At 41.0% G+C, this 16036-nt stretch overlaps 1 protein-coding gene across 1 annotated transcript in view; it reads left to right on the top strand.

Annotated features, from left to right (window-relative positions):
- Positions 1 to 873: 873 nt before the first annotated feature.
- LOC115145332 (dedicator of cytokinesis protein 7-like) overlaps positions 874 to 16036 on the top strand; it is a 93411-nt gene continuing 78248 nt past the window's right edge. Inside the window, 12 exon segments of the mRNA XM_065002803.1 lie at positions 874 to 911; positions 4805 to 4904; positions 7623 to 7798; positions 12201 to 12269; positions 12437 to 12566; positions 12700 to 12912; positions 13177 to 13262; positions 13351 to 13417; positions 13854 to 14003; positions 14227 to 14307; positions 14473 to 14635; positions 15007 to 15243. Coding sequence (XP_064858875.1) covers positions 874 to 911; positions 4805 to 4904; positions 7623 to 7798; positions 12201 to 12269; positions 12437 to 12566; positions 12700 to 12912; positions 13177 to 13262; positions 13351 to 13417; positions 13854 to 14003; positions 14227 to 14307; positions 14473 to 14635; positions 15007 to 15243 — 1510 coding nt within the window.

The following is a 16036-nucleotide window of genomic DNA, read 5'->3' as shown; positions in this document are numbered from 1 at the left end:
AAGGACGAATTGGCTTTGAGGGTGACCAGTGAGATATACCTGCTGGAGCGTGTGCTACGGGTTGGTGCTGCTATGGTGACCAGTGAGCTGAGATAAGGCAGGGCTTTACCTAGCAGAGACTTGTAGATGACCTGGAGCCAGTGGGTTTGGTGACGAGTATGAAGCGAGGGCCAGTCAACGAGAGCATACAGGTCGCAGTGGTGGGTAGCATATGGGGCTTTGGTGACAAAACGGATGGCACTGTGATAGACTGCATCCAATTTGTTGAGTATAGCGTTGGAGTTGATTTTATAAATGACATCGCAAAGTCGAGGATCGGTAGGATGGTCACTTTTACGATGGCATGTTTGGCAACATGAGGGAAGGATGCTTTGTTCCGAAATACGAAGCCGATTCTAGATTTAATTTTGGATTGGAGATGCTTAATGTGAGTCTGGAAGGAAAGTTGACAGTCTAGCCAGACACCTAGGTATTTGCAGTTGTCCACATACTCCAAGTCAGAACCGTCCAGAGTAGTGATTCTGGACGGGCGGGCAGGTGTTGGCAGTGATCGGTTGAAGAGCATGCATTTAGTTTTTACTTGCATTTAAGTGCAGTTGGAGGCTTGGTGAGATTTGAAATAACTATTTGAAAATGGACTGAAATAAACGGAATTTCTTTCAACAGCAAATACGTGCCAAATTGCATTTTGAAACTTGTGTTAGGCGAATGAAGTGTTTGGTGTCATACAAAAACAGTCTGTCTGACTTGTGGCAGGGTGTGTTCGTGTGCGCCTGCTTTATGATCTTTACGGTAGCTATTCCAGACTCATTGTTTTCCTTGGGAGAAAGCAGCGGAAAGTCTGTGAACCCAAGCACATCAGCGTCTACAGTCATGGCTGAGCGCCGCGCATTCGCCCAAAAAATCAGCAGGTAAGGGCGTTACTTCCAATTTTAACACTGACAGAACTGAGTCCCTCGTTCAAGCTACGCCGTTTTCAATATTTAAAAAACTCGTCTTCTGCCCTCCGTTTCAAGGCAAAGCCATCCCCAAATAAGGCCCTGCCAGCTAGCTAGTTATCGTTAGCCATATCAAAGATGCCCCAGTACCAGTCATAGACCCGCCATAGAATACAGCGCTGTCTGTTTCTCGCAATGTTATTTTTGTGTATTGTGCCGTTGCATGCATACGGGGTTGAAGTTTAGCTACGTTTGACATCTATCATACTATCAAACCCAACCACTATCGGTCTTTACAGGGATTTAGGTAAGCATTAGTTGGACTGACTAGTAAATCCGTAGTAGACAGTTGCGGTAACTTGTTGGCTACGGCTGGGTAGCACTGACACATCGACGAGAGAAAGCAACACAGTAGCTATGATGCCAGTGGAGCTCTTTACTGTAGGTGCTGATTTCAGTACCCAAAGAATAGCCCGCAATTACACAGAACAATGACTTGTGTAATTGCGAGTTATTCTTTGGGTGATGAATTCACTAGTTTATGATAAATAATTGTTTTTATGTGATGGAGCTCCAGTTTGCCCAAACTGAGTCGCCGCCCAACTCCATCCTAAATCGCGGAGCCCAACTCCATCCTTTACAGTGACGTTAACTAACATCGTCATGGACAGTGGTAGTTTACCAGCAAAAGCCCTAACATTCAAAGTTATGTCAACCACAGTTAAAGGTAATGCATTCAGGTCTATTGAAACGAACAAAACCAGAAGTGCTGTGTCAATTTCAGTTGCTTGCTGTTCATGCCAGTGGAATTAAAGCTGGATGTAAAACAATGCATTGCATTGTTGTGAAGAAATTGCTCATATGTGACTCACTACCTGGATTCGGTCTTATGTAGCAAAAATTGAAGTAGATTTTTTTTTTTACATTGGTGAAAAGTAGATTCAGAGCTGCAAAATGGTATATAATACACTGCATTTTTGAGGAACAATGGGAAAGTAATTCCGCATTGAAAGTTGATGAACCTGTGAACTCACTTTTAAGAAAAGGACCTTCGAATGTTTTGGTACCAACTTGAGAGCCCTCCTTTGTCTCCACCCATTCAGCATAGTTCACACCATCTTAAGCCAGACCCACCCATGTCTTTATGGATTCACATGTGAGTTCATGTGCTAAAAAGTGAGTAGAGTAGTAAAAAGTAAGAATAAAAGTGGTAGTCGCCTACAATAAGGAAAAATTCAGAAAGTGTCCAGATGTAAAGATACCTTATTAGAAAATTACTGAAGTAAAACTAAGTCACCCAGTAAAATACCACTTGAGTAAAAGTCTAAAAGTATGTGGTTTTAAAAATACTTAAGTATGTACTTATGTATCAAAAGTAAAAGTATAAATAATTTCAAATTCCTTAAACCAGGCGGCCCTATTTTTATTTTGTTATTGACAGATAGCCAGGGGCACACTCCAACACTCAGACATCATTTAAAAACGAAGAATTTGTGTTTAGTGAGTCTGTGTGGTATGTCACAAAATCATGTTACGACCACAAATGTCAATATTCATTTTTATATATCAATATTTTGCTAAGTGGATGGGTCTCTACAGAAGGTGGTAAACGGTACAGCCAAAGGTTACTTGCATAATATCAATATCGGAAATAGATGGTGTCAATATAAATAAAATATACAGTATGTTCACAAACAATATCAATAACGATAGTGATAGCCGAGGTAGTTGTATGCATACAATCAGGGGTAAAGTGGCTGAGCAGCAGGAACAAATATAGTAGCAGCAACGTATGGCGTGTGTGTTAGATGAGAGTCATTTGAGTAGAGGCACTGCAGATGGTGCTGTTGACTGGTCCGTCCGAACCACGCATGAGCAAGGGAATCTACAGTTGAAGTGGGAAGTTTACATACACTTAGGTTGGAGTCATTAAAACTTGTTTTTCAACCACTCCACAAATTTCTTTCTTTCTTTCTTCAAGCTATAGTTTTGGCAAGTTGGATAGGACATCTACTTTGTGCATGACGCAAGTAATTTTTCCAACAATTGTTTACAGACAGATTATTTCACTCTATCACAATTCCAGTGGGTCAGAGGTTTACATACACTAAGTTGACTGTGCCATTAAATAGCTTGGAAAATTCCAGAAATGTCATGACTTTAGAAGCTTCTGATAGGCTAATTGGGGGGGGCAGCAGCAGCAGCAATTTAATCGATTTCAGAATAAGGCTGTAATGTAAAAAAATGTGGAAAAACTCTTTACTTTCTGAATGCACTCTACGTGCGTAATGGATTATGGTCATTGCAGTAAAATTACCATATTTTATGTGCTGAACTGTAGATTATTGGCCTGTTGGAAACTACAACTCCCTTCTGTGTCACACAGTTCAGGCTGAATCTGATTTATCTCTAGAGAAACTGTGCAATGTGCGCATTGAATTCACTGAAAAAACACGAACAAAATGGAATTCAAATAACTGAACCGACAGGTCAATAAGTTGTTTAAAAAAATGAAAAATAACCGACATTTCTGTTAATCAGTTAGCACTGGTATTGACTCGGGTGCGAAGAATTATGTAAATTATATTTCTGTATTTTATTTTCAGAAGGTTTGCAGAAATATGAAACACTTTGTCATTATGGGGTGTTGTGTGTAGATGGGTGAGAATTTAAAAAATATTTAATCTATTTTGAATTTAGGCTGAAACACAACCAAGTTAGGAATCAGTCAATGGGTATGAATACTTTCTGAAGGCACTATAGGTATTACAGACAGTTAGGTAGAGGTTGAAAAGGTCAGTGAAGACACTTGCCAGCTGATCAGTGCATGCTCCGAGATGGCACTGCAGTGGATAGCGGCCATTTCACGCTGATCTTAATTTTCTTTGGTACATAATATTTCCTATGACCGAAAAAGGCTTCTGGACGTGTGTGTGCGTGTGTGTGCGTGTGTGTGCGTGTGTGTGTGTGTGTGAGAGAGCGACATCTTTGACTGTAAGCAGCCTGGAGGCAACATCTGACTGTTTTCCATAAGCAAAGCCTAGATTAAATAGATTAAACTGGCAAGTGGCTAGCCTCTGTCTGGACTGAAGGGTTGCCATTTGTTGGAGCAAAGAATTTCGCCTATAACTATGATCTGTCTCTCTGTGTTTTACCTGTTAACTTAATCTTAAGGATCGGTGTCCCGATAGTGGGAAAACTTCCGGTGAAACTGGAGGGAGCGTAATTCAAATAAATTCTAAAAGTTATTATGGATTTTTCTTTGGATTTTCTCCTACCATATCTATTGTGTTTATATTCTCCTACATTATTTAAACATTTCTACAAACTTCTAATTGTTTTCTTTCCAATGGTACCAATTATCTGCATATCCTGGCTTCAGGGCCTGAGCTACAGGCAGTTTACTTTGGGCACGTCATTCAGGCGAAAAAGGGGCATAGCCCTAAAGTTGTTTAATGGTTTGATATTCACTGCTAAGCTTCTCTTTCCTCATCTCCCTACAGGACTGTAGCAGCTGAGGTGAGAAAGCAGTTTGATATTCACTGCTAAGCTTCTCTCTCCTCATCTCCCTACAGGACTGTAGCAGCTGAGGTGAGAAAGCAGTTTGATATTCACTGCTAAGCTTCTCTCTCCTCATCTCCCTACAGGACTGTAGCAGCTGAGGTGAGAAGTTTAGTTTGATATTCACTGCTAAGCTTCTCTCTCCTCATCTCCCTACAGGACTGTAGCAGCTGAGTTGAGAAGTTTAGTTTGATATTCACTGCTAAGCTTCTCTCTCCTCATCTCCCTACAGGACTGTAGCAGCTGAGGTGAGAAGTTTAGTTTGATATTCACTGCTAAGCTTCTCTCTCCTCATCTCCCTACAGGACTGTAGCAGCTGAGGACAGAAAGCAGATTGCTAGTCAGTATGGGGGCTCCCCACAGCTGCTCAAGAACCTGAACGTGGGTGCCGCTGCAAGCAACACCGTAAGCTTCTAACCACAATGCATCTTGGTTTTTGCAGAGGGAGAGGTAGAGGTAAATGGTGGGAGGGGGAAGGGTTTGAGTCTATCAGCTAACAATTAACAGGTCCATTCTTCACATCCTCTCACCCCTACATACATACATACATACATACATACATACATACATACATACATACATACATACATACATACATACATACATACATACATACATACATACATACATACACACACACTCATACATACATACATACATACATACATACATACATACATACATATACATACATACATACATACATACATACATACATACATACATCCATCTATCTATCTATCTATCTGAAGCTGGTTGAGAGAATGCCAAGAGTGTGCAAAGCTGTCATCAAGGCAAAGTGTGGTTACTTCAAATATATTTAGATTTAGGCCTCCCGGGTGGCGCAGTGGTTATCTATCCATCTAACTCTGAACACCATCCAGTTGATTTCTATTTGCCATATATGTTTCAACTGTGCTATGATGTTTCACAGAAGGTCTAAAGCTTTCTATTCTCATAGTTTTTACAGATTGTAAAATAAACATTTTGCTAAGTATTATTGATCGATTGACTCTGACTTTTCAAATCACCCAGCAGTGCTATATACACAGTTAACTCCAAGTAAGTGTTGCATTTCTTCATCCTTTCCTGAACCTACGACAAAAACACGATCTACATATGTACAGTACCAAAACCAATGTTCTAATGATTGTCTCTTCATAGATAAATCTGCAAAGCTTGGATTGTTGTATCTCTCATATATATATATATATATATAACATTATATTGGTTGAAAGAATTTTGTATAATAATTTTAATTGAAAAACTCTTGTTTTGAATCTGGCATCGTTTTGTGTATCAGTACATAAACCATGTGCAATGGAAACGGTACATCGAAATCTCTTCCCGACTACACTGAACATCTTTCATGAGCTGAAATAAAAAATCCCAGAAATTGTCCATACACACAAAGCTAATTTCTCTCAAATTTTAACATTCCTGTTAGTGAGCATTTTTTCCTTTTCCAATAAAATCCATCCATCTGACAGATGTGGCAGATCAATAAGCTGATTAAACAGCATGATCATGGGTGACATCTGCTGATGTAAAAAAGCATGATTTAACAAAAATAATAATAATCTGATTACACAGGTGCACCTTATGCTGGGGACAATTTAAAGGCCACTTTTAAAATGTGCAGTTTCGTCTCACAACACAATGCCACAGATGTCTCAAACTTTGAGGGTTGCATGCAATTGGCACACTGACTGCAGGAATGTCCACCAGAGCTGTTGCCAGATCATTTCATGTTTATTTCTCAACCATAGTGACCGCCAACGTCACTTTAGAGAATTTGGCAATACGTCCAACCGACCTCAAAACCGCAGACCACATGTAACCACACCAGCCCATTACCTCCACATCCGGCTGAAGGACAAGGTCCTTACTTTCTCCCCCTTCCACTCTTTTTTCCTTTTTATGATAGTGCTATAATTACTTGGTTGTACATTTTGGATAGAGCAGAAATGTCCATATATTTTTGTTAGCTGCATGTGTGACATAACTCTACCAATCCTTTTTCTCATCTAATTTAAGGTTATACAGTTTTACATTTTGTTTTCCAATTTTTTTTATCAACTAGTATATTTGAGTTGAACCATTATTTGTTCTGTCTTGTTGTGGATTAAACTGAAATGGCAACAGACTTTCTGTGGCTTGTTTTTAAAATAGCTATATTTAGAACATTTTGTAAAAAAACAACAACAGAATGAGAGGTTGTAATCAGGGGAAAAAAAGCCATTTTTGAACAGGTGCAATACATTTTATAAAATAAAAAACTTACCTTGACTTGGAAGAGTGAGTGTTGGGATAGCCATAGCCAGCTAGCTAACATAGCATATCTCTCTGTGTGAGCTGGGTGTTTGAGTGAACTATACTAGCTAAGCTAGTTAAGTAAAAATTGAAAGTTATAAAAAAAACAAATACTACGAAATATAGCTAGCTCTCTCGCTTCTCCTTCATTTTTGAAGAAATTTCTTGAACTGTTCAACTATTGTCTTTGTCAACTACTCACCACATTTTATACACTACAGTGCATAAGCTGTAGCTTATGCTTTCATTACTAGATTCATTCTCTGATCCTTTGATTGAGTGGACACAATGTCAATTCATGTGGCAAGAGCTCTGATAGGTTGGAGGACATCTATGGAAGTGGGTGAGAACCATGAGCCTCCTAGGTATGGAGGTCAATGTTCCCAGAGGAGGATGGGTAGTTCTGTTTATACCATGGTGCAACCCCACAGAGCGCTGTTGAGGCTACTGTAGACCTCCATTGCAAAATAGTGTGTTTTTAATCATTTGGTGATATGTGAATGTATTTAGTATAGTTTTATCAAAAAATTATATATTTTGTTTTGTGACACTATTTTTTAAATGAAATTCACTGAGGAGAAAGGCTCCTGCAGTTGCCTGATGATTGGTTTTGAAACATTCTCAGGATAGAACTTGTCTCAACATTTATTAAGCCACAGCGTTTGCTGACAGCTAAGCCTTGATATTTCTTTGCTAGTAATACAGCTGGACTTTTTGGGGATGATTTTCTGCGGGTAAGGTAGGCCTTTTTCAGATATATTCTCAGATTTTTGTATTCACTCTACCAAAGCCTCTTCTCTCTGTTGCCAGGTGCCTTTCACAGAGGCAGTGGAGCCAGTGGATTTTGAGGAGTACCTCAGCACTCACCCACGCATCATCGAGTCGGGCCCCCTGAGGGACCTGATCGAGTTCCCCCCGGACGACATCGAGGTGGTCTGCACCCCCAGAGAGTGTCGCACAGTGGGACAGGCCGTGCCCGAGGAAGGGTAGGTGCTTGACTGGGACAATACTGACTGACTGGCTGGGTTAGAGTTGGTCCTGAGGAACTCAATCAGATCAATCAATACTATTAATTTAAAGCCTTTAAAAAAAATATCAACAGTTATCAAAAAGGGCTTTACCGTAGACCCCCCCCAAAAAAAAAGCCCCATACAGTACGAGCTGAGTCTGTATCAGTTGAGACATTATCAGATTCCTCTAGGCCTACATCAGGTCTAACTCAGTTGCAGCAAACAGGTTGCATCTCCTCATTTTAACACAATTACACCAATTGATTTACCAAATGAATAAAGCAAATAACTGTTCTGGTTTTGATGTCCGGTTAGGAGGGGTGTTACACAATGTTTAGATATGAATATATTGTCTAGAACAGACATGAACTAACAGAAATGACTATTTGTCAGGTAAAATAGTTGGAATTTGTCTGCCATTGAAATCCTTGGGCTGGCCGCCCAAGTGTTTTTTTTGTGGTCGCCAATTATTATACATTTTCGGGATGGAAAAACACGTTCACTGTGTACTTAACCGGCTGAAACCAGATAAAGTATGTAGAAAAGATCATGGACCTTTTATTTTTTTAAATAATATGATCTCTGAGAATTAAACAATCACACAATTTTATTTGACCTTTTATTTAACTAGGCAAGTCAGTTAGAACAAATTCTTATTTTCAATGACGGCCTAGGAACAGTGGGTTAACTGCCTGTTCAGACAGATTTGTACCTTGTCAGCTCAGGGATTTGAACTTGCAACCTTTTGGTTACTAGTCCAACTCTCTAACCACTAGGCTACCCTGACGCCCCAAATAAAAGCTAGAGTCAAGGATAATTTAAATAAAAACAATTAATTTAGAAGTAGCAGTTTTGTTATGATGTTTGAGCAAAATAACACAGCATTTAACCATGGCAAAATGCTTAGAATTGCAGGAAATTTGCTTTAAAAGTGCAAAAATGTCTCCTCTCCATGGAGACGTTTTGTAGAATTGTAGGAAATTGGCTTAAAAATGCAAAGATTTCTCTACACCGCCAAGATGGGGGATGTCATACCAAAAAGTGTCCCCCTCTGCGTCACAATGGGATTTGATAAACTATTAGAGTTTGTTGCTATATCAACGGTGTGATGACCTAATGATTAGAATTTGAGTTCACTACAGCCTAAATTATGTTATTTTCATCATCGCTATGCGAACAAGGCTGATTTCCACGTCAATTTAGTTGTTTAAACAAGTTTTGGTTTAGCTTCCGTACCTCTCCTCGCTTGTCTGGCTGTCATGTTAATATTTTAACCTGCCCTTCCCTTATCTATACTGAAATAATATAATATTTGTAGTCCTCTACTCTGATTCATTTTCTTTCTATCTTGCATAGCTCATTAGTATAACCTTGTGGTTGAACATAGATAGATATAGATATCTATCTCCATATATCTCTATCTCTTCTCTCTCTCACTCAAAGGTTACCTTGACTCTTACTATGAACACCTTGTGAAACCAACCTGGCAATATTTAAGATTTTTAATACATAAACTTTGATCGTTTTTGGTACAGTCGGTATTATTTTCACAGATTGTTTTGGTGGGGACAGTCACATGGCAATCATACTAAAATACTGAATTCTGGTTTGTGGAATTTTAAGGGGGTTGCTGTGTGGGTGGGAGGTTCTGCCTGTCACTTGTTCTCAACAGGCATCCAGTCTCGAAAGGGGGACTTGTACTGAGTGTTTGCAGGGGAGTTCATCTGTACTGCCCAGTATGACAGGGCAAGGAAACTTTTTGCAGTAATGTCAATAACAGTAGCTGTGTCAATTTTAAATGTTCATCTGTAAATGTCAATATCTGTAAATGTCAATAACAGTAGCTTGAATGTCAATGCCCAGTATGACAGAGCAAGCTGTAAATGTCAATAAAACTTTCTTATGCAGCTGTAATGTCAATAACAGTAGCTGTAAATGTCAATAACAGTAGCTGTAAATGTCAATAACAGTAGCTGTAAATGTCAATAACAGTAGCTGTGAATGTCAATAACAGTAGCTGTAAATGTCAATAACAGTAGCTGTAAATGTCAATAACAGTAGCTGTAAATGTCAATAACAGTAGCTGTAAATGTCAATAACAGTAGCTGTGAATGTCAATAACAGTAGCTGTAAATGTCAATAACAGTAGCTGTGAATGTCAATAACAGTAGCTGTAAATGTCAATAACAGTAGCTGTAAATGTCAATAACAGTAGCTGTAAATGTCAATAACAGTAGCTGTGAATGTCAATAACAGTAGCTGTGAATGTCAATAACAGTAGCTGTAAATGTCAATAACAGTAGCTGTGAATGTCAATAACAGTAGCTGTGAATGTCAATAACAGTAGCTGTGAATGTCAATAACAGTAGCTGTGAATGTATGTAATGAAATGCTGGAGGGTGGTTGGAAATGGAGTACATCAGAGGGATCCGTCAGGGGGTTGGGCAGAACCCCTAGCTCATGGAGAACAGGAGCAGAGTTAAAGGGAACAGGGTAGGAGACAGAGAAGTAAACAAGCAAACACACAAGTTACACTTTACTGCGAGAAAATGTGATGGATTAGTGCAGTGTTATAAATGGGAGCTAATGTACTTTTCATAACTTTTGGAAGGTGTAGCCTACCTCAATGTGGTCCCCCTCTGGCTGGGGGGGTGGTCCTAAAGTCATTTGGAGAGGTAAATTGAAGAAGATGACCATTTATTGCTTTTTTAAATGTCAACCAATAAATGTTTACCTGGTCAAAGACCTCCACATCCTTCTCAGTCCGTGCCTGAAGGTGGTCTTTGAAGGTGTTCTGATCTGGTTTGACAACTTCCACCACATCAGGTGGGGTTTCAGTGATCTGAAAGTACGTTATACAAAAATAGCAATAGACAAACAACAAACCAATCACACATTTGAAAGACTACGTATATGCAATAACTGTATACACTATCGCATTGTTTACCTCAGTCAACAGCTGCGGCACCCGTCCGTACTCGGTGGAGACCTGGATGCAGTTGTTATCAAAGAGAATGACCTTCATGTTGTTCTCCCACCCTTCCTGGTACCCTTCAAGGGACCTGCCCATGGCAGTCTGGAGGGTCTGGTTGGTCCATTCAAAAACCTGGAGCAGGGGGTAGGAAAGTGATATCTATTGACAATGTAAGATCTTGAAATATGTTGAAGATGTCCATCATCGCCTTGGAGTTGGCCTCGCCAGTCTCGTCCTTGAAGGGGTATGATACAAAACGAAAATCTATTTTTGGTTGCAAGCAACCATTTTTAATGGGTTACAGAAGAAAATGTAGAGTTAAGAACGTACTCGTCCTTTAATACTTTTATACCTTAATGGGTATTGCCTCCACCCACTTTTTAAAGTGATCGGTCGCTTTCAGACACCAGCTGTTGCCATTCCTGGATTTCGTGAAGGGTCCGATGAGGGCCACCCTAACACTTAAAGTGTTAGGGAGAAGGTTACGTTATTCTTACCCATATCTGTGTCATACAGTATGCAGATTTTCATATTTGTAAGGAGACTGACACACACATTCTATAATATTGAACTCTGCTGTGGTCAAATAAAGCAACCATTACAAAACAACTTATCAGGGCAAAATTTGAGTTGAGATACTTACCGATCATGTCCCATAGTGAAACAACTATGATGGGCTTCAACTCCGGCGCCACAGTCTTCACCCTCTCAATCTTCTGGCAGGCTAGACAGGGTACTGACCTTCCAGCACACAGTGACATTATGTGACATTCATTTAAATCATAATCATTTCAGATATAATAGAACGTGATTGATAAACAAAAGGTTATTTCACTTGCCCAGCTCTCCTCCACCTGGACAATTCCCCGTCAGAAGAAGAGTACAGTAGGTTGATTCTGGCAATCATGCATTTCACTCCGAAATTGCCAGCATACATCTCAGTCAGCACAACCTCCTTCTACTCCTTAGTAAAAAATCCCCCTCCTGTGTGGCTGGGCCGTCCTTCCCCTTTAGGTACATATGATTGCCTAACAAGTTGAAAGAGAAGAATTGTTTAAAATACTCGAGTCTACCACTCTCTTCCCACCTCTCTCACTCTCACTATCACTTTATTCTGTCTGGTGAAGACGACTAGTTAAGGGCATTTGTAAGCACCATTACTTTTTGACAGGGGGACACTTTTTGTCATGACAGGGCCTCTAAAATGTTCTCTAAACGGGCTGACCGCACCACCTGCCACGCCCACCACCTAAGCCCCTTTTTGAACTAGAAAGCCCCCAGAAATAGGTCATCTGTAATAGCTCTATGAATTACGTTTCCATCTGCAACATATGAACGTTAAACCTCATCTGGTGTTGAGGATGAGACGTTGACTGTAACGTGCGGTATCGCTTTGCCTTCCAGGCACAATGACACCCACGTCAGAGACTGTGTCAGGTCCTACACTGAGGACTGGAACGTTGTCAACAGAAGGTAAAGCTCCCCTCTATTATTTAGGGAGCGTGTCCTTTTTAGAAAACCTATAAAACATCTTAACACCCACATTTTAACCCTTATTTTACACATTTTTACAATTACACCTGGCAGCTAGTTATTTATTACAGCTCAACACTTGCATTCTGGTCTACTAATTTCAACAGATACCATAAGCTTGGTACTGGGTTTAACCCTAACACCCTGGACAAGCAGAAGGAGAGGCAGAAAGGCCTGCCCAAACAGGTGTTTGAGGCTGATGAGATGCCAGATGTTAGCGCTTATCAGGACGACCAGGTAACCCATAGCAATGGGGCAGTCGACTAGGTAACCCATAGCAACGGGGCAGTCATCTTACACTTCCAATATTTTTATAGTGTGTGTGTGTGTATATAGGCCCTCTCTAACCTGTGTGTTTGTCCTACCCCAGGATGACCTGAAGCGTAGGTCCATATCCATAGACGACACTCCGCGTGGCAGCTGGGCCTGCAGTATCTTTGACCTGAAGAACTCTGTCCCCGACGCCCTCCTGCCCCATTTGCTGGACCGAGCCCCCAACGAGGAGATCGACCGCCACAATGAGGAGCACCGCAAGTCCAACCGCCATCGCGAGCTCTTCGCCCTGCACCCCGCCCTCGAAGAGGTTAGGACAAAGGCGCACACGCACTGCTGCATTTCTACAGAGACGGAAGTGCATTTTGACGTGTCAGGCCAGCGTTTGCTTTGCCAGGGTCTTGTGCATGTCTGTCTCTTCACATTAATGTGTATCGTCAGCCATGATCAGGGTTGCCATGTTCTGCGTTTTTCCCGAAAAATTGGGCTAATTTAAAAATGATGTGGCAGGTGAAAATGTATTGGTTGCGGGTTTTTGGGCCACTTCTAAGTTCCACTTTCTCTGCGTCCTCAGGAGGAACCCATAGAGCGCCACTGTGTGCCTGATGTTCCTAAGGAGCACTTGGGCCAGAGGCTACTCGTCAAGTGCTTGTCCTTGAAGTAAGTGGGGGAACACACCGACAACCTTTAAAAAGCATTTTAGCTGCCTTCTGCTTTCTACTGACCCAATCCTTTTTTCCCCTTCAAGGTTTGAGATTGAAATCGAGCCCATATTCGCCAGTTTGGCCTTATACGATGTCAAGGAAAAGAAAAAGGTAAGCTGTTATGTTTTCCTCAATGCCACTCGGCCCGGAGTTGTTGGGTCAGTCTCTGAGAAATCCTTAAAAGTGGTTGGAGTTCAACATGAACTAGATGACTGGGCTATAAAAGTTTACATATGAGACCTGTTATCATTGTGTGAATGCTCTTTAAGTCATAAGTCATGTATCTGTATGAGTAACACTCAATTGTTGCTCATACGCATCAAACATTAAGAGGGAAACGGTAACCAATTTAAAAAGTCCCTCGAAGCCCCTCTTCCATGCTCAGTCAATTTACAGTTAACAAATATTTCAGAGTTTTTAGAAACTTCAATGTTGTCAGATTAAGTATTCATAATGGATTGAGCAATAAATTGCCCTAACCGACATCAATATCAGACTAGTCTCTTTACACTGTTTATTCCATTCAAAGTTTCACGTCCCTCATCAGATATCAGAGAACTTCTTATTCGACCTGAACTCAGAGCAGACTAAAGGGCTGCTGCGCTCCCACAGCCAGACAGCAGCCATCTCTACCCTGGCCCGCTCAGCCATCTTCTCCATCACATATCCCTCCCAGGACGTGTTCCTCGTCATACAGGTCAGCATCACGCACATTTCTAGAGTTACAAAATTCCCTAAATGTAAAATTAAATAAATAAAAAATCAGAAGGGAATAAGATGTAAATCATATCAATAATGGATTTCTGAAAAACCAGGGAATTTTTGCGATGTTAACTTAATCACTTCCTGTACATTGGATCTGCCGATCTGTATGTGAGTAGTGACTGATAACTTCCTTCCTGTGTGTTGGCTGTCCCCAGCTGGAGAAGGTGTTGCAGCAGGGAGATATAGGAGAGTGTGCAGAGCCCTACATGGTCTTCAAAGAGTCCGACACAGCCAAGGTAAGAGCGTTCTTTAAAAAAACATTCAAATACGCAATAGACTCGAAGTGAATGGTAATCTTTTCATAGGTTAGGTAGATTACAATGTTTATTGGGTAGGCTCTATGGTATAGATCATCAAACAGATGGAGGAGATGCAATGATTTTCTCTCCTTCCATATATAGAACAAAGAGAAGTTGGACAAGTTGCGGAGCCAGTCGGAGCAGTTCTGCACACGTCTGGGTCGGTACCGGATGCCCTTCGCCTGGACAGCCATCCACCTGATGAACATTGTGAACAGCGCTGGCAGCCTGGAGAGAGACACTGAGCTGGAGATGGGACTTCCAGGTCAGAACGCTTGGGGATCAATAAAGTTGTGCAGAGTTGAATTGATTACCATAGAGTTCAGTTCTCCCTGGATGTCAGTGTCAGCTGAGAACAGGGCCGTGCAGTTTGTCTATATGAGTCATCGGGTGGACATTAGTCATACCGGGGGTACGGTTGCCGATGGAGAGGTTTCATACTGGGGGAGGGGACTCAGGGAACACATCTAGTCCGCTTTTCATCAATTGTTACCTTTATTATCATATGAAATTAAACATGTCATTGAATATAGAGTGTAGAGGCTGCTCTATATGACTACCTTTGACCTTGTGATGTAATGGTGATTCTGTAACTCTAGCTGTGGCTTTCTGTTGCGCCCCCCCCCCCCCCCCCAGAGAGGAAAGGGTCATGGTCGGAGAGGAGGAACTCAAGCATTGCGGGCCGGCGCTCCCTGGAGAGGACCACCAGTGGAGACGAGTCATGTAGTCTGAGCAGCTTCAGACCTGCTACCCTCACCGTCACCAACTTCTTTAAACAGGAGGGGGACAGGTTGAGTGATGAGGACCTGTATAAGTTTTTAGCTGACATGAGGAGGCCGTCTTCTGTACTGAGGAGACTGAGACCTATCACAGGTACAGTAACAACACCATCAGCACTACTCACTGTGTCAATAAACACAATCTTTTGAATTAAATCACCATATAAATCCACTAACTAGAAAAGGACCTTTACTGAAGTAAATTCAATGGGATTGAATGTCTCTGCTGTAACCAAGAAGCTTGATCTTGACATCTAGCCACTTACCTAGCAAGTTAGCAAACCAAATGTATAGCTAGAGCTGAATTTAATTTGACACGTCTTAGATTTCTTATTGTTATACTTACAGTTAGTTATAAGCAGTAGTGTAGCATGCACCCCCAAAACAATATTAATGATTTATAGTGGTGGGAATCCAACAAAGTGTTACGTAGGCCCCCAAAAGTATAGAGCCGGCTTTGTATGGATGTGGGTACACTGACCCGCGAGCCACTGTGGCCCATCATGATGAGTTAAGATTTTGTGTGGCCCCCATCCCCATCAAGGGCGTTGGGCCAGTAACTGAAAGGTTGCTAGATCGAATCCCCGAGCTGTCAAGGTAAAAATCTGTCGTTCTGCCCCTGAACAAGGCAGTTAATCCACTGTTCTTAGTTCGTCATTGTAAATAACAATTTGTTCTTAACTGACTTGCCTAGTTAAATAAAGGTAAAAAATTAAATAATAATTCTAAGTTACACATCCCTGCTCTAGAGGGAGTCCTTTATTCACCTCTAAACAGATAGAAAATCCACAATAGCTGATTCGTTTGATAATTTTTTACTGCAGCTTTCTGCCCCCCTCATTGTAGAACCATTTTTTAAAAAATGTAACAATTGCTTCTGGTGCTAT

This window comes from Oncorhynchus nerka, linkage group LG17 (assembly GCF_034236695.1).
Source record: "Oncorhynchus nerka isolate Pitt River linkage group LG17, Oner_Uvic_2.0, whole genome shotgun sequence".
NCBI lineage: Eukaryota > Metazoa > Chordata > Actinopteri > Salmoniformes > Salmonidae > Oncorhynchus > Oncorhynchus nerka.
The sequence above is the reverse complement of the archived record's forward strand: the minus strand, read 5'-3'. Positions and strand labels throughout refer to the sequence as shown.